Source organism: Drosophila sechellia, chromosome X (genome assembly GCF_004382195.2).
Source record: "Drosophila sechellia strain sech25 chromosome X, ASM438219v1, whole genome shotgun sequence".
In the NCBI taxonomy this organism is placed as follows: Eukaryota; Metazoa; Arthropoda; class Insecta; order Diptera; family Drosophilidae; genus Drosophila; species Drosophila sechellia.
The window spans coordinates 6,984,330-7,005,032 of record NC_045954.1 but is presented as its reverse complement, the minus strand read 5'-3'; the positions used below and the strand labels follow the sequence as shown (position 1 = coordinate 7,005,032).

At 44.8% G+C, this 20,703-nt stretch overlaps 3 protein-coding genes across 5 annotated transcripts; 2 read left to right on the top strand and 1 right to left on the bottom strand.

Moving 5' to 3' along the window:
• The first annotated feature begins 8,781 nt into the window (after nt 1-8,781).
• LOC6618973 (protein unc-119 homolog) lies at nt 8,782-11,651 on the top strand. Its single transcript, XM_002043182.2, has 5 exons — nt 8,782-9,244; nt 9,364-9,473; nt 9,636-10,260; nt 10,324-10,496; nt 10,782-11,651. The coding sequence occupies exons 3-5, from the start codon at nt 9,755-9,757 to the stop codon at nt 10,898-10,900; spliced, it is 798 nt and encodes a 265-aa protein (XP_002043218.1). The 5' UTR covers nt 8,782-9,244; nt 9,364-9,473; nt 9,636-9,754; the 3' UTR covers nt 10,901-11,651.
• Nucleotides 11,652-11,921: 270 nt separating this feature from the next.
• LOC6618972 (protein ABHD11) lies at nt 11,922-13,344 on the bottom strand. The gene is made up of 5 exons (XM_002043181.2): nt 12,916-13,344; nt 12,678-12,851; nt 12,387-12,616; nt 12,187-12,324; nt 11,922-12,128 (listed from the first exon to the last, which is right to left on the bottom strand). Exons 1-5 carry the CDS (start codon nt 13,159-13,161, stop codon nt 11,990-11,992), a joined length of 927 nt encoding a protein of 308 aa, XP_002043217.1. The 5' UTR covers nt 13,162-13,344; the 3' UTR covers nt 11,922-11,989.
• Nucleotides 13,345-13,762: 418 nt separating this feature from the next.
• On the top strand, nt 13,763-18,782 carry LOC6618971 (zinc finger CCCH domain-containing protein 18). 3 transcript variants are annotated; one of them, XM_032724183.1, is made up of 6 exons: nt 13,763-14,042; nt 15,156-15,967; nt 16,026-17,622; nt 17,688-17,840; nt 17,902-18,039; nt 18,116-18,782. In XM_032724183.1, the coding sequence occupies exons 2-6, from the start codon at nt 15,200-15,202 to the stop codon at nt 18,421-18,423; spliced, it is 2,964 nt and encodes a 987-aa protein (XP_032580074.1). In that variant the 5' UTR covers nt 13,763-14,042; nt 15,156-15,199; the 3' UTR covers nt 18,424-18,782. The 3 variants fall into 3 exon arrangements, with proteins under 3 accessions (XP_032580074.1, XP_002043216.1, XP_032580073.1); XM_002043180.2 differs by having other exon boundaries at nt 18,113-18,782; XM_032724182.1 differs by lacking the exon at nt 13,763-14,042 and adding an exon at nt 14,816-14,979 and having other exon boundaries at nt 18,113-18,782.
• The last annotated feature ends 1,921 nt before the right edge of the window (nt 18,783-20,703 follow it).

Below are 20,703 nucleotides of genomic sequence, written 5' to 3'. Positions count from 1 at the left end.
TATTCACACATTGTGCTTGTACTACAAGGCGCTAGAGCGAGATGGCGCACAGAGAAGCGGACGTGGGCAGCAAGCGCCAAAGTGTAAGCGTGTAGGTGTGTGGCGATATGTGTGTGCGGATGAACGCCAGAGAGAATGAATAAGAGAATAAGGAGCACAGCACTGTGTGTGAGTGGGTGATGGGAAGAGGGGGACGGGGGCTGGAGTTGCCACACATTTATTTCATGTTCATCCACATTCATCGCTGACGTCGCTCTGTCTGCTCCCAAACGAGAAAGGGAGTGAGCAAGCGAGAGCGCCTAAACAGGTACTCGAGGAACAAGCGAGAGACAGAGAGCGAGCGAGCGAGCGAGCGAATTCAATGAAAAGTGGCAACGTTGCGGCGATCGCCACCAGACAGAATGTCGCCAGTCTTGCTACGCCGCCAGACACTCTGTCGTCGCTGCCGACGACTCTGCCGCTGTCGACGTCGACGCTCCGCGGTACAGGCGAAATTCCAAAAAGTGGCTTTTTTCTTGGGATCCCCACGAAACACATTCGATTCGTTTCCCCAACTCATTCAATTCTTCCCCCACTTTTTTTTTCAAAACATTTGATCGCCTCGATTTCATAGCACTACATGATGCTATGGAAATTGTAGGCCTATATTGAACCTTGCATATAACAAATCGGATACTAAATTGTTCTCGAGATCAACTTCAATCTTGAGTTCATTGTGAAGACTGCGTTAGAGGCTCCACTGTAGTTTTAGGCCCCCCTAGGCTTTTGTTTTTGCGCACATGCTCATGCCACCCCATGTATATACCCCCATTTATTCATACACAGATGTATATTTTAGTATATCCCCCTTTGTGGTGCGACCTCGACTTTGGCAAACTGATCGATCGATCGATTGCTGCACCACCACGCAACCACCAATCGCCGGCCAACTACAACTACTGAGTTCGGAATGTGGCTCGGTACTTTTCCACTTAAGGGGTATGACTATAGCGATGACTATGGTATATATATATATACTCATAAGAAGGTTCTTATTATGAATGGTTAACTCAAGCAATAAATTGATATCAGCCTAACTGAAAGGTAGGAAATGTGTGAAATTTATTTGAAAAAAAAACAGCACAATACAAGGTTCATCGTAATCCAAATAACTTTAACTAACTAACTATCTGTATGTATCTGTATAAACCAACGATAACACATGTACATAACTCTTTTATATGACTCATAGTCGCACTGTTTATTCTTACTGTGTGATTATAAAGTGTAACTCATTCTCATTTACTTGAAACTTTCATCTATAAACCCAAAAATTCCCTATTTGTTAACTTCCCCCTTCCGTGTCAAGAAATAAAATGCAATATGTTTGTATATAAGAACCTACTTTGTTGCCAAATGGCTGCAAATGAAGAACAGCCATATAAGGCATTTTGCTATGCAGTTCTTTTGGGGTCTCTCAGATACATATATTTTAAAACTTGCACACACATACATACATAATTTGCATTTGTGGGAGTACGTTCTGAATGAATTTGTGTATTCGCGATGGCCAGAATTGCAAAGTTTTTCTGTCCAGTCAACATAAAATTAGCTAAATATGTTTGTTTGTATAGCATGGCTTGCATGTATGTTTGTATGTATGAGGGGAAGTTCTTTCACTTTCACTCGCTTTTGCATTTCCACATTCCCCATTGGAGTTCAAACTTCCCACTTGGATCAGCAATATTTTCTGGTAATTTCAGCATTTTCCAGACTTTTTTAGGAGCGCGTGTGGGTGGGTGGCCTGGCCAACCAATCTTTTTTTGGTAATGCCCTGATCTATTCTACTTGGCCAAATATCATATATGTACAGAGTATGTAGATTTTAATTTTGCATAGGTTTGTGATTTTGTTTTCACCATATTGATTCGCTTAAGGTTTTTGAAAGTAACCTTAACCAAATCGTGGACCTCCGCTAAAAGATGAAATGTTGACCTTATTGCTTAATCGCATGATCATATTTAACGTCAACAAACTCCATCCCAGTTAATTGTGTAATCCGAAGGTGTGGAGAGGATGGTCAATCTTGGGTGTCTCCATTAAGAGCTTCTCCCTTTTCATCGGCCTGCACTTTCGTGATCAGTCAGAAAAGTAACTGGCAACGCGTGATCTGGCCGTATGGAGGTTAATTTACATAGTTACGAAACTTGTTTTCACACAGCCCCATCGATCGTCGATTGTCGATCAAAGTGACGTGAGAGAAGATCGAAGTGCACAGAAGAAATCGGATGTGAAATCAAAAAAAAAATCTACAAATCCCTATAATTGTGCAACGAAAGCCCAATGGTTTAAGAAGTCTATAGATCAGTTGGTGATCGTGTCTTAAGAAATCTGAGATCTCTACAAAGTACAAGCTGTGACTTACATATCCATCGTCAGTTTGTATAGTTTTTTGGAATGGGTTGATCATCATCGGTGGGTAGGTCTGTAGCTAAGATGTTTGTGTTATGTAATCCTGCTGTCGGCTGATCGCATAATGATATTTTCTTTTATATTAAAGAATAGCAAACTCTTTAGTTTATAAAGATCCTTCCCTTACGTTAAGATCAATGATCGGGTTTTTTTGGGCCTTTTTGGGTACATGTGCTTCTATATCCCCTTGATCGCACCAGTTTATTGTGTGGCGTTAGGGAGATATGGTGTGGTTGGAAAGTTGCGAGGTTCCCTAAACGCCACTTGATAGTTTCCTTGGATTTTTTCGGGACAAGTGGCTCCCGCGACGCCCGGTTGGACATGACCTGCTGCGGGTTGTGGGAAACTCCCAGAGGTGAATCCTTCCAGGGAATGTGAACCTGTGTCGGTCCTAACATGTGTTGCCGTTGGTCCAGCTTTAAAATGGGGCTTTCCCGTTCAAACCAAACACACATGTGTGCCTGTGCCTCTAACTTTGGCTTAAATCGAAGGAGCGAAGGATCGGGCTCGGGTTGTGTTTTGGATTTCCCGTCGGATTAAGCAACTTAGTGCACAATCCATAGCGCTGACCTGCCCTCAGTTTCCTTTAGTTTCCTTCAGTTCCGACTCCCGACAACCGTGTCTTTTTGCGGGTCAGCTCAGGTCAGTTTGTGTCCGTCCGGCTAATTGTAATCGTGGGAAAAACCAATCAGACGCAATATTCGGCCCTGGACCACGACCGTTTTTATTAGGGGGCAATATTAGCGTAATCCACATTTAGGGTTTGTGCCAGAGAAGCCGTAAAGAACTTGGCTTGCGTTTACGGCGACACCATAAATCACCAGGATGCGCAGGTATTTTGGCAACTAATATCGTACCTGTTCGATCTTTCATCGGTTCTTTGGATTCAGGAATCAATTTGGCTTTTGTTTTGATACAATAAAAGGTTATCAATGGTTGATTATTAGATTGATTTTCAGTTTGAATACCAATTTTCTTTCCATTTTAAGGTTTTGGATAATAAATATAACTCATTTCATCGTGGAAGATAGAAAATCTGATATTAACTACACCCAAAATAGTTAAAACCTTATTTCAAGTTTATTTGTTTAAACGTTAACAAGCTATAGATATTGTAATATTTTATACATTTTATTGACGTATGGCAATTGTAGTGGCACTTTCGGATGTCATCCCAAAACTAAAAAACCTTAGTCGTTTATCATAGCCGTCAAATGATGATGGGTCTACCGGAGATGTTCCGATGATGAATGGATCCATATCCGGTAGCTGGCAAGATTATTGGATACGTGGTCATGTTTATGCATATAGCGTCGATGTCGATATTTGGTGATTCAGCTGGGGACATCGCAGGTGGCCATAATTTAGGCGGCGGTATCTCTCGTTTAAAAGTTAAATGAGCCACCGGAGACCTCATTAGATACGCACCCCCCGTTGTCCGATTGTCCGCCTGTCTGGCTATCTACCAGTCTATCTATCTATCAATCCATCTCTCTATCTATATGCATGCCTCTATATCTGCGATATACGCGCGTGGCATGAACAATCGGCTGAGGAAATCATCGGGTGTACAGTAGCCAGCCGACATCGCCACCTGTCCATAAATCGCTCAGACCGAGGAGCCCATGGCACTATGGCACAATACGATGTATACGCAGTGTGTCAGAGGGGAAACGCACCCGAAATACTAATTATGGGTATGAAATCTATGGGGCGTCATAAATCAAATTCGAATTCCGTTCGCAGGCGTTACATTGGCACCAAATAGTAGGTGTTTTGGATCTATAACCGACGTACCATTTCGGGGATCCGAAAGAGAAAGGCAGAGATTGTAGATAAGAATCGGATGGGATCTCTGCCGCATACCAAACACTAGACACACCGGGAATGATTTGTGCCCAAGTGTTCCATGTCAACGGGGCATCGCATTAGTGAAGGCCAAAAAGAAAACCCTTCGCCGAGGATCGTTTTTGAGATTTAGGAAACCCCCCATATCTTTCAGTTGATTTGTGGTACTTTGTCGTGGTAGGGGGATTTGGGATTAGTCCTTCTTCAAAGTCGAAAGGATGTACTTGTCACTTTGTTCGCAGGATTGCATTCAACTAAAGCGAGATCGATATGATACATAGATTAAATCCTGATGAATTCTATGATTAAATTCTGAACAGATTATAAGTTTCAGTTGTAAGATTGTAGCATTGTAGCATGGACAGCTTTTTCGATCTGGTATTTATGTATCCCCCTGCTGTTTTCAGTACCTACCTCTTTAAGCACACTTCTCCAGTGCCTACTGTACGTGGGACATCCAACTGAGCTCCGGAATGGGGTTTGTTTATAGGGCTGGGGTCAACTATCTATGTAAATCCAATTTGGGTCCGATAACGCATGTGCGCTGAACATATGGGGCATAAAGCATGCTGCAAATGCAGCAGGCGGTTGTTGATGGTGGGTGTTTTTAGGTGGAAGGGGGACGGGGGCAGCGCGAGTTATGTTCGAGAGGAGGTGAACAAATAAAAGTTTATTTCTTGGGAGGGCAAACAAATAAACTTTCTGGCCCAGCTTGCGGACAGACATTATGTGCGCATTATTTCAAATACATATAGATTAATTATTTCCGAATATTTATGTGTGTACGCCTTTTCTTTGGTTCGCATTCGGTTTTTTAGATGTGTAAAGATGCTTTGGTATTTTCCACAAAAAGTATATGCTTATTTGGATCTATTTACTTGTCATTTTGCTGTACAGAAAGGTCTGCACTTTATAAGAATTTCCAGCAGAAGAATAGCGAATATTCAGGCAATTAAAGGCACTCCGGGACTTGAGCACCGGGTTTCCTTTTCCTTCTGAAGGTCAGAGTTTCAAAAGGGAGCAAGAGCAACCCTTTGAAAGGTAAAGTTCAAGCTCGACAAAATGTGCCCACTGTACATGTGACTGTGAGTGTTTGCGTTTTGGTTTCGGTATGGGTCTGGGTTTGGGTTTGAGTTAGAGTTTGAGTTTCGGTTTTGGGATACCTACAATCCAGCAGTTCCAACCGTCCCACAATAATGCACTCACCAACACACCAACGCCAACCCATCGAGAATCCATATCAGCACGGAGGAACAATAACAAAACGCCGCAATAACAAAACATTCGTGCCCCGGACAAATGGACAAACGGGCAAACGGAACGGACGGAAAGTTCAGACATGCACACTGGCACACCTACGTTCTTAGAGCTACAGGCATGGACAAGAGAATAGGTCTAAGATATTTTCTTCAATTGAGATAATAAATAGGAAAAAAGGAAAGGTCGTGATCTCTAAGGGTTGAAAACAAGAACCTGGCGTTACAATATTAAAATTAATCAATTTACGTTGAAACCGGAATATTTTAACAGAACAATCAAAGTTCGTATAGCATAATTGCTAATGGAAACTCCTTCTGTTTGGGTGCTATTTAAGTGGCCTTTCCTGTGCACTTGCACACATTGACGGATTCACCATATAAAGGCAGGCCAAACAAACGCGCACAGAGGCGTCGCAGTCGACCGAGGCAGCGACGCGGGCAGAGGCGTCGGCAGAGTCAGGCCAGACAGTCTGTCGCCAGAAAAATCCACACTCACACATGCACCACTGCTCTCACACACAAACACAGGGTCGTGCACTGCGAGAAACGAGGGGCGGGTTACAATAGGTAAGCCGAAGTTGGCCAGGGGGGCGGGGGAGTGGTCAGCGAAGGCGTCGACGTCGTTGTTGTATCTCGCCTGAGAAATCGCTCGAAAAGCAAGGCTCAAAGCTAAATTCCATTTAGATTATGCTCTGCGGCTCTTGTGCTTCTTCTTCGCGTTGCACTCAGAAAAAATGTGATATTGTGCAAGCTGCAACTACACATTCATCTTTTATTAGAGTGCACACAGTTTCGAGCATTTTCGTTTACAGTTCTCTTCTCTTCTTTTTGTTAGTGTAGTATCATCATGTTTTGTTCAGTGTATCAGTTCGTGTTGTTGTTGGCGCTTTTGACGAACTGAACGCACTGCTTGGGAGGTGTTACTCTATGGAGTGTGCACACTCACACACACACACGCAATGAACCCCAGCAAAACACACTCTCTGAAACGGCCACTCGATGTGGAGTGTGTGTGGTGTGTTTGCATCTGTGTGTGAGTGAGGTGTACAAGTGTGAGTGCGAGTGCAGTGTGCATTGCATTGCCAGACCGTCCGGCGCGCATAACGTCATCGCCACTTGGAATAGGATCAGTGGCGTCTTCTGCGAAGGGGGTTTCAAAAAAAGCGACACAAAACAGGCTGCGCAGACGTACTATCTTGGAACATTTTCCCAAGAAAGTATGCAGTACTTTATAAAAAGTGAGCACCGAAAAACTTGACTATAAGATACCATTTTATCGATGCAACAAGTTTTGGAAATAATTTTAGCCCCTTTTTGTGCCGCCCCTGTTCGGCCATTCGAGTACGAATTTTATCGCCCACGATTTTTGGTTTTTGTTGCTCTACTGTTTGTTTTCGATACCCAGGCACACAGACGCACACACCAACTCACATTGAAGTACGCAGGGGGTACTTGAGTTCTATGGCTCGAAAACCCCCTCCCCGTTGTCCGTCCATGAAAGAAAGAAATATTCAAACAAATTTCATCAACTAACAATCGAACGCTAAGTTGCATTTGCTATGTAAATGTAAATCGATGGTGATAAGTCGGAAGAAGCTTCTATTTGGAAAAGCTTACCCATTTCGAATGATTAGAAAGTAACATTCGTATGTATATAAATTCAGAATAGAAGAGGACATGTTAACATGCGGTTAAGTATTTTGGGGTGCCGTTCTCTTTTAAAGTGTCCTTAGATATATTTATATATATATAGTTGGTATTTTTAAGTGGCCACCTGCTGCAGTCATTAAAATTTGTTTCGAAAATATTTAATCTCAAGGAACAGCAAATTTAACTAAAATGAAACCGAATCCTGCCTATGGCATTTCCACTGATACAAAAGATAGATTATCCCGCGAATTCCTTGGATCTTTCTCGACCCTTTCGGCCTGTCAGATGGCATATTCCTCAGGTGCCCGGCTGTCTGCAGATTTTATGTGAGTTTTTGGGGATAAATCAAGTAAGGGGGGCAGCGCGGTGCAAGGGGGTCAGTTTGGAGATCTCCAGTCAAACTGTACTAAAGATAGAGCCGAACACGTTCCCAGTGCTGCCACACAGATACACACCAATACCAACGTAAGAAACAAAAAAAAAAAAAACTACAAAAAAAAAATACAGGAAACGCGGACGCCAATGGAGAAAAAAACAGGGGCAGGGGCAGAGGACAGCGGACGGGGGACGGGGGATAAGTGCATATGTGGCCCCTGAAACTTAACACTTCTTTGGCTCCGGCTGCGAATATTAAAATACCCACTTAAGGCCAACAATAACAGCGGCAAGAAGCAGAGAAAATGTGAAAAGGAGGAGCTAGAATTGAACTCAAGTACTTTCGTCTCGCACAGAAAGAAAAATTACATATATGGATTAAAAGAAAAGTATTTTATATTATTTACATTAAATCTATAAACTAAAATATCGATTTACTTGTCGTGAAACATCGAAATAGATCTAAATAATACATTTGTCCCTGGCAATTATAGCCTGCATTTCTCACAGTGCACAAACATGATCTGGCATTGGCGCCCATGCGTCTGAATATGGAAATCGAAATGGGTCCGAGTTCTATATGGAATGGGATGGGATATGGATAGGACACTTGAGTTTTAGGCCGGGCTTATCTGCATCCTAGGCGAAGTGAGGGGAATCGAATGGAGAGGAAAGGAAACCACTCGAAGGGGCGCTCGACGGCGCACTTGAGAAGCAGGCAGTCTGCATGGATATTATCTAATTGTCGACCACAAAAATGCACGGGAAGGCGATCGCAACACGCCATTTAACACATTTGCACGCTTCCAAAGTATTTCCTTTTCGAAGTTGCTTTGTATTTTGTGGTTTACTCTGGTGAGTGACGGGGTATATGCATTTTAATTTTTAGTTTGCGTTTTAAAAGAGAATTTAGGCTTAAGATGTGATAATCAATCTATAAATATTTTTCCATACTCATTATTTCTGATTAAGCTTTCTGCAAACGTTCGCTTAATTTCGGTTATACAATAAATAATGTTAAAAATCGTAACATTTTTTCGAATAATTCTACGAAATGTAGAATATTTCGAATATTGCGCCAACAGTGTGACCCCTGCTAGATCGTAAAAAAGTTTTCCGCGAGTACGTGGCAACGCTGGTTTTAAGTTTTCCCCCCATTCGCGAACGGTCCTACCGATTTTCTGTAACGCATTATCGATACTCTATCGATTGCTGAGTAGTGCAAAAAAAGTGGGCAAAAAAGGTGCAATGTTTAGCGTTTAAGTGTGTTAAGTTGCTTTGCGGACGACAACAACAACACCAGCAGCATTGCCGGTCAAATTGATCTAATTGATTTTCGGGCAGCGCAACAGCAACTAAAACCAAACCAACAAATTAATCCCTGCATACATAAACATATAAAACACACACATTTGCATAAAGGACGCGAACCGAAAAGGGAAAAACAAACACAAAGGAAAAAAGGAAAAGAGGAGAGCGCAGCTTTTCCAGAAATTGGGTCATTTGTTGTTGTTGCTGTTGCTGGTGATTTTCAAACGAATTTCATTTGTTGCTGTCGTCGTCGGTTCGGTGTTGTTGTTGTTGTTGTTGTGATAGTCGTGGACGTTGTTGTCGCTGACAGCTAAATGTTATGGCAACACTTGCAACCTGAATTCGTGTGGGTAAGTAGTGTTTTCATTTATGTTGAACTTATTACTGGACGCATTTATTACACTTAACCCTTTACTTAACTTATTACTGTGCTTCTCTCCAAATAACTATTATTTTTTGCCAAAAAAAGTGAGGAGTGGAAAGCGAAAGGATAATAGGGAAGCGGATACGAAGCCTTATATTTCCACCAGAAAATCCTGGCACAATTTATGACAACTCTACACTTGTGTGTTTGTGTTGGTGAGTAACTTGACAACTATGACTTTTTTTTTGCCATATTCAGAAAATTGTGAATTGTCATTATTCGCTTTAGTAAAAGTTTGGAGTAAAAGTAATTCAAACCTATTTGTGCTATATTTTGTAACTCCCTAATAACCAATGCCTACTCCTTTCTATTCGCAGAGTGAGACAGCGGAGTAGCTTCAAATCAAAGGATACCACTGCAGCAGCCATCCAGCCAGGAGCCTTAAAAACCCGATTCGCAGACTATAGACAAATAATACCACCAGATTCCGTGCACAATGAGCGTGGTGGGCAAGCAACTAAATCCGGTGCAATCCTCGGGTGCAGGCGCAGTGGCCACGTCTTCATCCGCGGCCGCAGGATCCTCTTCTTCGGGCAGTGGAGTGGAGGCCAACAGCGGCAGTGGAGGATCGTCGGGAGCTGCCGCAGCGAGCGGTGGTGCCTCCGGTGACGCCAAACGGCCTGCGGAGGCTTCCAGCGTGACTCCCGACGAGGTGCTGCACCTGACCAAGATTACGGACGACTATCTCTGCTCCGCCAATGCAAATGTGTTCGAGATTGATTTCACGCGGTTCAAGATCCGCGACCTGGAGAGCGGCGCCGTGCTCTTCGAGATCGCCAAGCCGCCGAGCGAACAATATCCGGAAGGACTGTCCGTGGATGAAAACATGCTGGCGGCAGCCGAGAAACTGACGCTGGAGGACACTGCCGATCCAAATGCCGGACGCTATGTGCGCTATCAGTTCACACCGGCATTTCTCAACCTCAAAACAGTGGGAGCCACGTAGGTTATACAGTATTTGTTGTTTGGAATGCCTCTCAATTTGTAACTTTTTTTTATTTGCAGTGTGGAATTCACTGTGGGCAGCCAGCCTCTTAATAATTTCCGTATGATCGAACGCCACTTCTTCCGCGATCGCCTGCTAAAGACCTTTGACTTTGAGTTCGGCTTCTGCTTTCCATTTTCGAAGAATACGGTTGAGCACATCTACGAGTTTCCTAACCTTCCACCCGACCTAGGTGAGCCATTTTTACATAATCCCAGCCAGCAGGACACGCAATTGAAAGTGGCTGCCAAAAGTTTAAGGGGTTTGTGGGTCAAGGCCGCTTACAATTTGCGCCTGTGAGATGAGGGTTGTCCAATGCACATTAGTGGGCTTCTATTGGTCAGATTGCGACCAACTATCATGGTCTTTTTTGGTTCAACAAAAATTATGCGTTTTATTGCGCTATCGGTTTGTAGTATGTGGTCTTATTAGTGAAATGCAATTCACATAACTATGTTCGTTCGTTTTTTATTTTTAGTTGCTGAAATGATATCGAGCCCCTTTGAGACGCGCTCGGACAGCTTTTACTTTGTGGGAAACCGACTCGTCATGCACAACAAAGCCGACTACGCCTACGATGGCGGCAATATAGTCTAGAAACCCAACTATAATGGAACTACAACTAGAGCAAAACTAATAACTAAAGAACTAGAAACTAAAGAAGCTGTGAGACAAAATCAATGACTTGTCACACACACACACAAAACACACACTCGAAACACCCACTCAAAGTCAACAATCACACTTACAACACATCGAATCGAATCGCGGAATAATATCACAGCCATTTTAGCCTTAGCACACAAGAGTTTTACCCACCATTCCTGTTTGATGTATTTAGCAAGGATAGGAGCTCCTGCAAACGGCCACACACAAACACAACAACACACACTGAAGCACGCGGATTGTGTTCATTTATCAATGATTTCCACTTTGACTATATAATTTTAAGTGCTATGTGATTTCCCCTGATTTATATATGTATTTGTACACACTTATTTAATCCTAATAAGTAAGGACACTCACACACACCCAAGAAGGAAGAACAAATACATATATAAAATACGTACGTATACACACACACACAGAACCTAAGAGAAGCGAATTGAAAATTTTCAAAAAATTGAGGAAAATCCATTTGCCGTCAATTTTTGTATGCAGCATACGATCATACGAAATCTATCAGCTTCTTCATGGCATTTTTTTCGTGTCTGTGTATGTATATTTTTAAACAAATACCAAACGGAAAAAGACGAACGTAACTGGAAATCTAAAAAATGTAACGATTACACGCCGAACAAGAATGATAAATTAAATTACATTTTAAATGTACATACACCACTATAAATTGCTACTTTTTTAAGGGGGGTGAATCCAGGCCGTCGTCATTTCGAGGGCACTTCGTGACTAAAGGTGCCTAAGAAATGTATAATATTCTGAAAAATAATCAAGTTCAGAACGCGCGACTCGCTTAAAAACAAAAAAAAAAAAAATAATGCTATCTCGCTCTTTTTGGTGAAGATTCTTGAAGATCTGCGGAGATCGTTGAAGAATGTCTTCTCGAGTTCTTAAGTGAAATTAATTCGAATTCCCGTTTCCAAGAGAAACAATGGTGTACTTTCAATTTAGCTAAAGTCGATCTACTATTGACTTCTTTGTACAATTGGCTAAAATATCAAATTTGGTCTAAACAGTTCTGTTCAGGAACTCGCTGACTATTGTTAGAAACTCCTGCGGCTTTTCAAAGTGCACTAGATGTCCGGCTTCCAGCCAGTGGATCTCCGAATTGGGAAACATTTTCTGAATCTGTGGCCATTGCTCGCGTCTAAAATGGCGTAAAGATTCAATTAGTTAGTTTTCTTTGCACTAGTGATCCAAGTTACCTCATGTAAGGTGATCGCGAGCCGCAGATGAACGTAGTGGGTCCCGTGTACGGCGGCAGCTCCTCCAAATTACTCTGGTATTTGTCGAAGCGGGTGAGGAAATCACGAAGAACCAGTGCATTGCAAGCCCAAGAGAATCTGAAGGAAGATTACTCGATTGAAGCGCTTCCAAAATGACGATGCATATGTGCCGAACTTACGCCCCGGAATCACGATCTTTTCGGAGATTCAGCATGATAAAGTCGACGGTCTCGTCTTCGGTGGCTTTGAGCAGCTTTTCCCGTGCGATTTTCCTGCCCTCAGACATGGACATGCTCGGCGAAAGATCCAGGGAGACCATCGCGTCGAAGATTTCCGTCATCTCGCCGGTGGAACGGGGCACGCTTATGGGCGATATGTCCACCACTATCAAACGCTCCACCAACTCGGGCTATGATGATGGAATGATTATTCAACATCTACATTTGTTTGTGCTTAAGTGGCAGACTTACGTATTTTCTGGCAAAGTACATCATGGACCTGCCGCCCATGCTGTGGCCCATGCAGGCGGCATTCGGATGGCTGCGCTGCTCCATAAACAATCGCAAATCCTCGCTCATCGCCTTGGAATTGTGGACACTCGAATGGGGACTCTCGCCATGGTTCCTCACATCGATGGCGTACACCTGTAGGGTAAATAAATACTTTGGCTTGAGCATTGACAGCTACTCGCATAAGTTGGTAGCTCACCTTTCGGGAAACTTTCCGCACCAGAGCCTTGCTGATTCCTCGCCAATTCTGCTTGGAACCAAAGAGCCCATGATATGTGAGCAGTGGTGGCCTCGTCTCTGGATTCTCGCCGGTGTACGAATCGAAGTTCAGTTCAACTGGCTCCGGTGTTTCCGAGGAGTACTCCCTCCTGACCCCCAATGGGGTTCGCAGGATCTTTCCCGCGGGAAATGGAAGTGAACGTAACGATTTCGTCAGGCGCTGCATTTGGTGGCCAGTGTGTACACACGCCACCGGCGGGAAAACTAATTAGGCAGTGGTATGTTGGCGAGGGGGTTCGTTGCGTAATTAATGTGAATTTGCAGCAATGTTGATAATTTTAAACATTTCGCCAATTGTACGGAGTCCAGCTGACCGGTGTTTTGTTTATCGACTACATGCAGGTTGGCAATTGTCAGGGGCGTAGACCAAATAACTAATTAGAAAAATTTTAAGTCATGAATACAAACATATATGTAGGTACTCGTTGAAAATGGTTTGGCTATAAATTGATTGGAAACCTGTTTTTCTGATAAATGTATCTTTGACAATTGACCGTAATCATACTCTGTAATTTTTTTTATAGACCTAAGACATCTTATCATAAATATTTACCAAATATTAAAGGGGCTCCTAACCCCTTAAATTCCCTTCTCATCGATGGCTCTGTTGACAAAGTGGCAGCACAGGCGAAAATACCGCGATGTTAGCCATGACACGAACCAACTTGGATATTTAATTAGTCATATCTGCATCAGTCACAAAAGCTAAGACAGCATCACCGACTCGTCGCACGATTTTCGCGGTATTTCCGGGCACGCCATTCACAGCCACACTGGCGGCTGCCATATTTCTTGAGGCGAACGTTTTCTGTCGGAAACGGTTTTTTCTTTATCGCAAAACGCATCCAGAGCATTTTCCGCAGCCCCAAAACATCGAATTTCCAGCGCTTCCAGGTAAACCAGTCGCCGCCGAGCCGCCGGAAAAACGGGCCCTACGGTTCGTCTTTAGCGGTAAAAGATTGAAGGTGGAAAGCGCAGCGCTGACGTCGGCAGCGGTAGAGGCAGCGCAGCGGCGCTCTTGCTCGCACTCACACTACTCAAAAATAGGTAAGCAGCAACAAGAAATCAAGCATATTGTCAAAACCAGAGCAACAAATTGATATATTTTCAAGTATTCTATTTTTCCCCTCCAAAAAAAAAAATGAAATGAAAACTGAACTAGAGAATGTAAAAAGTTAAGTTTCAAAAGTAACACAAAAACCAGTTACCGTTCAAGTAAAAGTCAGTAAGTGAATAAAGTGGTTAAAGTTGTTAAGAAAATTAAATTTCGGTCGCGAAAAGTGCGAAAAAGTCCGCAAAAATGCAAATACTTAACTCTCCTCTGTGTGTGCGCCTGTGTGTGTGTGCGTGTCCTTAACTGTGTGTGTGTGAGGGAAAGAGAGCTCCAGAATAGAAAGAATTTTTCAAATTGCACTGCGCTTACAACCTCGCTCTCCCTCGCTCTTTGTTGTCCCTCGTTCGCGTCAAGAAAATTAATCAAAAAAAAAAAAGTATAAAGAGAAAAAAAGATACTGGCACACACACAATATAATCAATAAATTAAAAACATAAAAGCTTATAAAAGAAATGAAGGTAAGAACCCCACTAAAAGTTAAAAGCAAACAAAAACTTATTGATCTCTCATTCCCACAAATATAAAAAAAAAACTATATCAAAATCGATTGTTATCGCGTTATCGGAGCTATCGGCATTTGTTGGGGGCTTTTGACCTTGACTTTGGTATCTATCCTCTTTCTATTAAGGCCTCTTTTATCAATTATTAGTTATCGACACAGTGCGATGCTCATCTCGATTGTTGCGATTACATAATATTAGTTGTATCGATTTTCTTATCGATTTGTGGCCTTTCATTTGTAATTTGCAATTAGAATACCACGTGGTTACCATCATCATGAATCGAAACTGGACAGACAAATGGCTTTATTCCTTGCCGGCTTAGTAATACTGGCTGTTTCGATTCAAAACTTGTCCGCTCAATTAGCCGGTAATCGTCGCCAGAAGCCCCCAATAAAATATCGACTTGCTTCGCTAGTTTTGCCCCGGTGACATTCCCCCCACCAGGACGTGGTAGCTTTTAACCGTCTGAGCCTTGTCCAAAGCGTTGAGTATGTTTAGCCATGCCAGCACAACTAATTCTCGATCTGTTCGAATCTCCTGCAGAAACGCCAAGGAACTTGTTGCCCGCACCGGCGTAAGGCGAACCCATGGTCCTTGACATGGAATCGGACGATTCTCGTGCCAGTTCGCCGTCCAATTCCTCGGAGTCACGGTCGAATTCGCCCACCAACACCAAGGAGGAAGTTGCCGCGGATCATGGTGATGAATCGGTTGGCGGAGGTGGCGACCCCCCTCTGGAACGGACCGATCGAGCCCCCTCCACCAGTAGCTCATCGTCCAACTCCAGTTCCAGTTCGAATCGAAGTGACCTGTCCAAGAAGCAGAAGAAGAGCTCGAGCAGCAGTAGCGGAAGTGGTAGTGGGAGTGGCAGTAGCTCTTCCAGCGGCTCCTCTAGCGAGGATGAGGGCGACCAGGAACCGGAACAGGAAGTGCAGCGTCTTTCCCAGCAGCAACGTGAGCAGCAACTGCAGTCGCCCAAAAATGAGCGGGACTCCGAGTCTGCTGCTGTTAAAGCGGAGCATCCTGGTTCGCCAAACGCTAAGTCACAGCCTAGCTCGTTCCTCTCATCCGTTCGGAGTCGGAGCGTCAGTCCCCAGCTGTACAATCAGGCTGCCGTGGATCTGAACATCAGTCACGACGACCTTAGCGATGTCAGCGACATCGAGGGAGAGGAGAAGCGAACCTCATCCAAAAATTCGATGCATCCGGTGGATGAGAACGAGGATGGCGCTATATCCAATGATTCACTGCCCCCTCTCGGCGAGGAGGATGAGGTCCAGCAAAAGCAGTCCAAGCACAACGGCAAAGCGTCAAGCGTGGATGAGAAGGAAAGGCCTTTCGCAAAAGAAACCCATGTGAGCTCTAGTTTCGAATTGTATTTTCCAATCTATATAGCTTCCAAATTTATTCCAGTCCGACGACGCGTCCAATGGACTTGCACCAGCGCCTGCTTTGCAGGAGGACTTGGTCAAGACTCACGACGACGACGCCTTGGACTTTGAGGCGGAGGAGGGCGAGTGTCCGGAGCAGGCAATGGACCCTACACCGATGGAGGAGAGCACAGCCAACGAAACAAACCAGACCAAGAGTTCGACCAAGGTATCGCGGGACGAGGGCGATGACGACGGCGAGGTGGACGATGAGAATGACGGCGATGACAAAGACATACGGAAGGACGGCGCAGGTAATGGCTGCCTGGAGGACGGCGCAAGCAATGGCTGCCTCGAAGACGGCGAGGAGGAAAAAGATATAGTGTCGGTATCGACTTCACCCAGCCACGAAAAAGTGGAAGAGGGTGAGCTGGAGGAGGGCGAGGTGTCCGACGAGGATGAAAAGCGACCAGAGGAGACTGAACCGAAGCCGGTGTGTCGATTCTACACACGCGGTCAGTGCACCTGGGGCATGAGCTGCCGCTTCCTGCACCCCGGCGTCACAGACAAGGGCAACTACACGATGTTCGAGAGCATAATACGGGCGGTACCGATGCAGGGAGGTTCAACCGGAGCTAGCGCTCCAGCAGCCCCATCATCTAGCGCTGCCGCCCGTTCCGGTGGGAGTACCTATAGCTCGCACGCCTCGGCGACTGCCGACTATCATGAATATCGAACTGAGCGGCCCTCGCTGCATCACCGACCGCCACTCTTACATGCCCCGAGTGCTTATGGTGCCCCCGTTCACGACGCCCGCACTCTTCTGCCTGACGGAACGCCGGTGGTGGTGGAGAATGCATGGGAGCGCGGCCTGCGCACCGCTAAGGAGATGATGCGCAAAGCCAACAAACGCAAGGAGCAGGACATGGACTTTGAGGACAAGAAGATGAACCTAACACTGTCGCCCGATGAAATGGAGAAGGACTCGTACTACCTCAAGGATCGAGGCGGCAGCAGCGCCCGATCACCGCCGCCTCCTTCGGCCGCTGTGCGCGAACAGCCACTCAATCCACTCAGTATGCCTCTGTCCATGCATCCGCATGCCGTTCCCCATGCAAATCCTCGTGCTCTCCTGCCCTTGCAGTACTCCGTTTACGGACCGCCGCCAGATCGCTACGGCCGACCTCAGTATATGCCACCGCAGTATGATGATGTGGATGCGTACGGCCGTATGACTAGATATCGCGAGTTGCCGCCCCATCGGATGCCGCACTATGAGGACGATCGTCGGTCGAGGCCAATGCGCGAGGTCATCGTACAGCGAGTAGAGGCCGCCGGACGGGGTGATGAGTGGAGTGATCCCTGGATGCGATCCAAATCTGTTGGCCGGGGATCATACGAACGCGAGGACCGCCGGCGTCGGGACAGGCGCAGCTACAGCAGCAACTCGTCGTATTCCACCTCGAACAGCTCGCAGAGTGACTCCAGTTCGGACTCGTCCCGCTCAAGCAGTCCGTCCGATCATAAGCGGCGCTACGGTTCGCACAAACTTGCCACCGCCACCGCTACTTCACGTCGCCATGGTGGTCGTGCGGCCCGTTCGCCCAGCCAGATTCCGCGACGCCCCCGGCGCACTTCCAGTGAGTATTTGTTTAAGTCTCTTAATTGCTAGGAGGTCCTTCATTTCCCAATTTTCTAATTTCAGAGGGAAGCCTTTCGCCTTCATATAAGAGACCCGCTGTGGACAAGCGTGGCGTTGGCCACAGCCCGTCCTCCAAGCGTAAGAAGCTGTCATCGCCAACACCCAAGAAGTTGGACAAGTTGAGACGTCGTCGCAGCTCGAGTTCTTCCGACTCAGGTAAGGGATTAGTGTACATAAGCAACACTCTCATTCGAATATGTATATGAATAATTTCTAGACTCATCGGATACGTCGTACTCAGATTCGGAATCGGGGTCGTCGTCGTCGGACAGCTCGTCGGGATCAAGAGATACGCCCCAGAAGCGCGTGAGGGCCACCGACAAGGCGCTCAACGAGCGTAAGCTTATTAGCAAGCGTAAGGATGGCTTTCAATTTATGTTGTTCTTAATATAATTAATAGATACTATGCATTGTTTTCATCTTCACAGCAGCTGAACAATCAACCAAGAAGCGCTCGCCTATTTCCATTGAGATTAAGAAAACATCAAACATGGTGGGTGTTTCGGCGTTGGCCTCACCCAGCAACTCAGCCGACTCCGACACGGAGAAGGATCACGATAACGGGAAAGACAAGGAAAAGGATCACGTTAAGGACAAAGACAAGGATGGCAAAGAGAAGGACAAGGAGAAGGACGGGGTCAAGGAAAAAGACGGCAAAAAGTCACGCCGGGAGGAGCTGCTGAAGCAACTGCGCGCCGTCGAGGATGCGATCGCCAAGAAGCGTTCCAAGCTAAACTGATCAAGTTATGTGCTCACTTCTCCATGCCCCCAATCAGACCACTGGCTCCCTTCCACTCCCTGGCAAATAGCACCCCCTATATCGCCCACCCACAAAAACTAAACATAGCCGATGGATACCGGTTCGGCATCGAAAAATACTTAGAGGTTACACAACATTCGCATCGTATTCGATATTGCCTTGGCCTGCGTGCAGCCGCTCGATCGCAATACAATTCAATGCATTTAGGTTTAAAGATCATTATCCATTTTTTTCCTACCCTGACTATTGCCAATTGAAGAGCATAAATACTATGTTTATAATAGAATATTAATAAATGCCAACACAAAAAAAAATATTTTTATCTATACAACTACGAATCAAAGATTAAGAATACTTCAAACATTTAAATTATGCATATTTGGGATGCTGAACCATTCAAATTTGGTTGGGTAACCCCGTTCTCTACAAACCTGCCCAGCTGACGAGTATTTTTCCCATAGACTGGACAATTTTCTCCGGCCAGCGTGTGCGTGTGCGTAATGCGTGGCAATTTCGCGCAGTGCTTGCGTGTGTGTGTGTGATGGTGGGTGTGTGAATGGGGTTGGGGAAAACCTATTTAGATGACGAATCACAGAAATTTGGCCTCATCAATGTCTGTGGCTCGGGGATCGGAGTGCGTGTAAGAGTGTATTACATTTCAGGGTTTCATTTTTTATACATGCACATATATATTATGGTTTATTTTTTTTCCTTTTCGTTTTGCAATCTCTCGTGCCCGTCATCGTGTCCCATTTTTGGCAATCACTGGCGGCAGCAGAAGCTGTCACAAGACATTGTCATCATCCAGCGACCAAGTCAGGAGCGACACCCCCACAGAACCAACCGAAGAGGTGGGGGGGCAATCCATCCACCTGGTCACGTCCCCATGTGCGTGAAACGACCATACATGTGTCTATAATCGACGGAGTTGGCAGCACAGGATACGCTCACAAAAAATTGTGCTGAAAAGTATGCTACGAAAATCATTTACACATGGAACTCATATCGAAGACATTATTATGACACATGAGTATTGTCTTCTAGTAACTGATTAGATTAAATATCAGTATTACACATTCAAAATAATAAAAACTACTTACTCCATAATATAATATATAAAAGATACATAATCGAATGTTAATATTGCGCGATAGCAGTTGATTTTCCTCAGTGTATCTCGTTCCTTTTTTAAGCCTAGCGGACTGCTTCGGAAATAGTGTAATAAAGGCCAGCTGAAGCTGCCGCCAAAACCGCAGATTTACATTCAGATTTACATTCGGCTGAAAATGAAACTGAAACTGAGACCGCGTGCCTGAACTCCGCCCCTTTGCTCGGGATTAGCGAATTCCTCTGCCATTTCTTTTTTTTTTTTGGACACCTCCGCACCACCCACAATGCACTGAAAAACCCACACATGTGTGTGTGTGCGAAATGAAAAAAACAATCACGAACAGATTTATCGCATTCATATTCAGCCTGATGCGAAATGTGACCAAGAGGGTGAAAAGCGGGCAGGGGAGGCCGCAAAAAATGAGTTCAACTCCCCCGCTCCGCCCAACGGGCAATGGGCAACTCCCCTCCAAAACCACGAAATGGGATTACATTACTCAAAGAAATTTATTTTGACAGAACTAATATTTTGTCGCAGAGATCAGCCCCGGTCCTCATGTGCTACTGGCCTGCCCATGGAAATCTGGACTCTGATTGCCTGCTTGCTGGGGATGTGGCTAAAAGGGGGGGGGTTTACTGGGTTGAGTGGGTGGAGCAGAGTGGGGCTTTATGTTGGGGGGGGAGGTTGGTTTTCACTTGCAATCTTACCTTTTTACTCAATGTTTTCTTAAAGTTTTTAAATAAGGCTACGTAAAATGATGCAAATACAGTTTTGTGGTTATCTAGGACTAAACAATAACTGGCAACAAATATACTTAACAATCGAGTATATTGCTATTTAAAATAAAGTGTGTGTACCGTTTCAGTACGAAGTAAGCAAAATATTTAAGGTTGCTGATTGGGAGTTTATTACATATCTTATAGGGTTTTTTTGGTCTTGTCCAGTGTCAATTTCCTTCAAAAACGTCTACAAAGTTGGGCGTAAGACTGTAAAGTGGGCGTGGTTAGGGACTCGCTTTTTTGCTTCGATACACAAGGCAGTATATATATATATATGTATTAGATATGTACAATGTACACATGAGCATTTGCACACACGTATTTGGCCATGTCCTTTGGCGTTGTCCCCTGTCCGTTTTTTGCCATAGC

Coding starts and splice junctions, on each gene's coding strand:
- LOC6618973 (XM_002043182.2), top strand. CDS start 9,755: ATGAGCGTGGTGGGCAAGCAACTAAATCCGGTGCAATCCTCGGGTGCA. Junction 10,261..10,323: donor CTCAAAACAGTGGGAGCCAC/GTAGGTTATACA, acceptor TTTTATTTGCAG/TGTGGAATTCACTGTGGGCA. Junction 10,497..10,781: donor TAACCTTCCACCCGACCTAG/GTGAGCCATTTT, acceptor TTTTATTTTTAG/TTGCTGAAATGATATCGAGC.
- LOC6618972 (XM_002043181.2), bottom strand. CDS start 13,161: ATGCAGCGCCTGACGAAATCGTTACGTTCACTTCCATTTCCCGCGGGA. Junction 12,325..12,386: donor AAAGATCGTGATTCCGGGGC/GTAAGTTCGGCA, acceptor ATCTTCCTTCAG/ATTCTCTTGGGCTTGCAATG. Junction 12,129..12,186: donor TCGCGATCACCTTACATGAG/GTAACTTGGATC, acceptor ACGCCATTTTAG/ACGCGAGCAATGGCCACAGA.
- LOC6618971 (XM_002043180.2), top strand. CDS start 15,200: ATGGTCCTTGACATGGAATCGGACGATTCTCGTGCCAGTTCGCCGTCC. Junction 15,968..16,025: donor CTTTCGCAAAAGAAACCCAT/GTGAGCTCTAGT, acceptor AATTTATTCCAG/TCCGACGACGCGTCCAATGG. Junction 18,040..18,112: donor GCGTAAGCTTATTAGCAAGC/GTAAGGATGGCT, acceptor TCATCTTCACAG/CAGCTGAACAATCAACCAAG.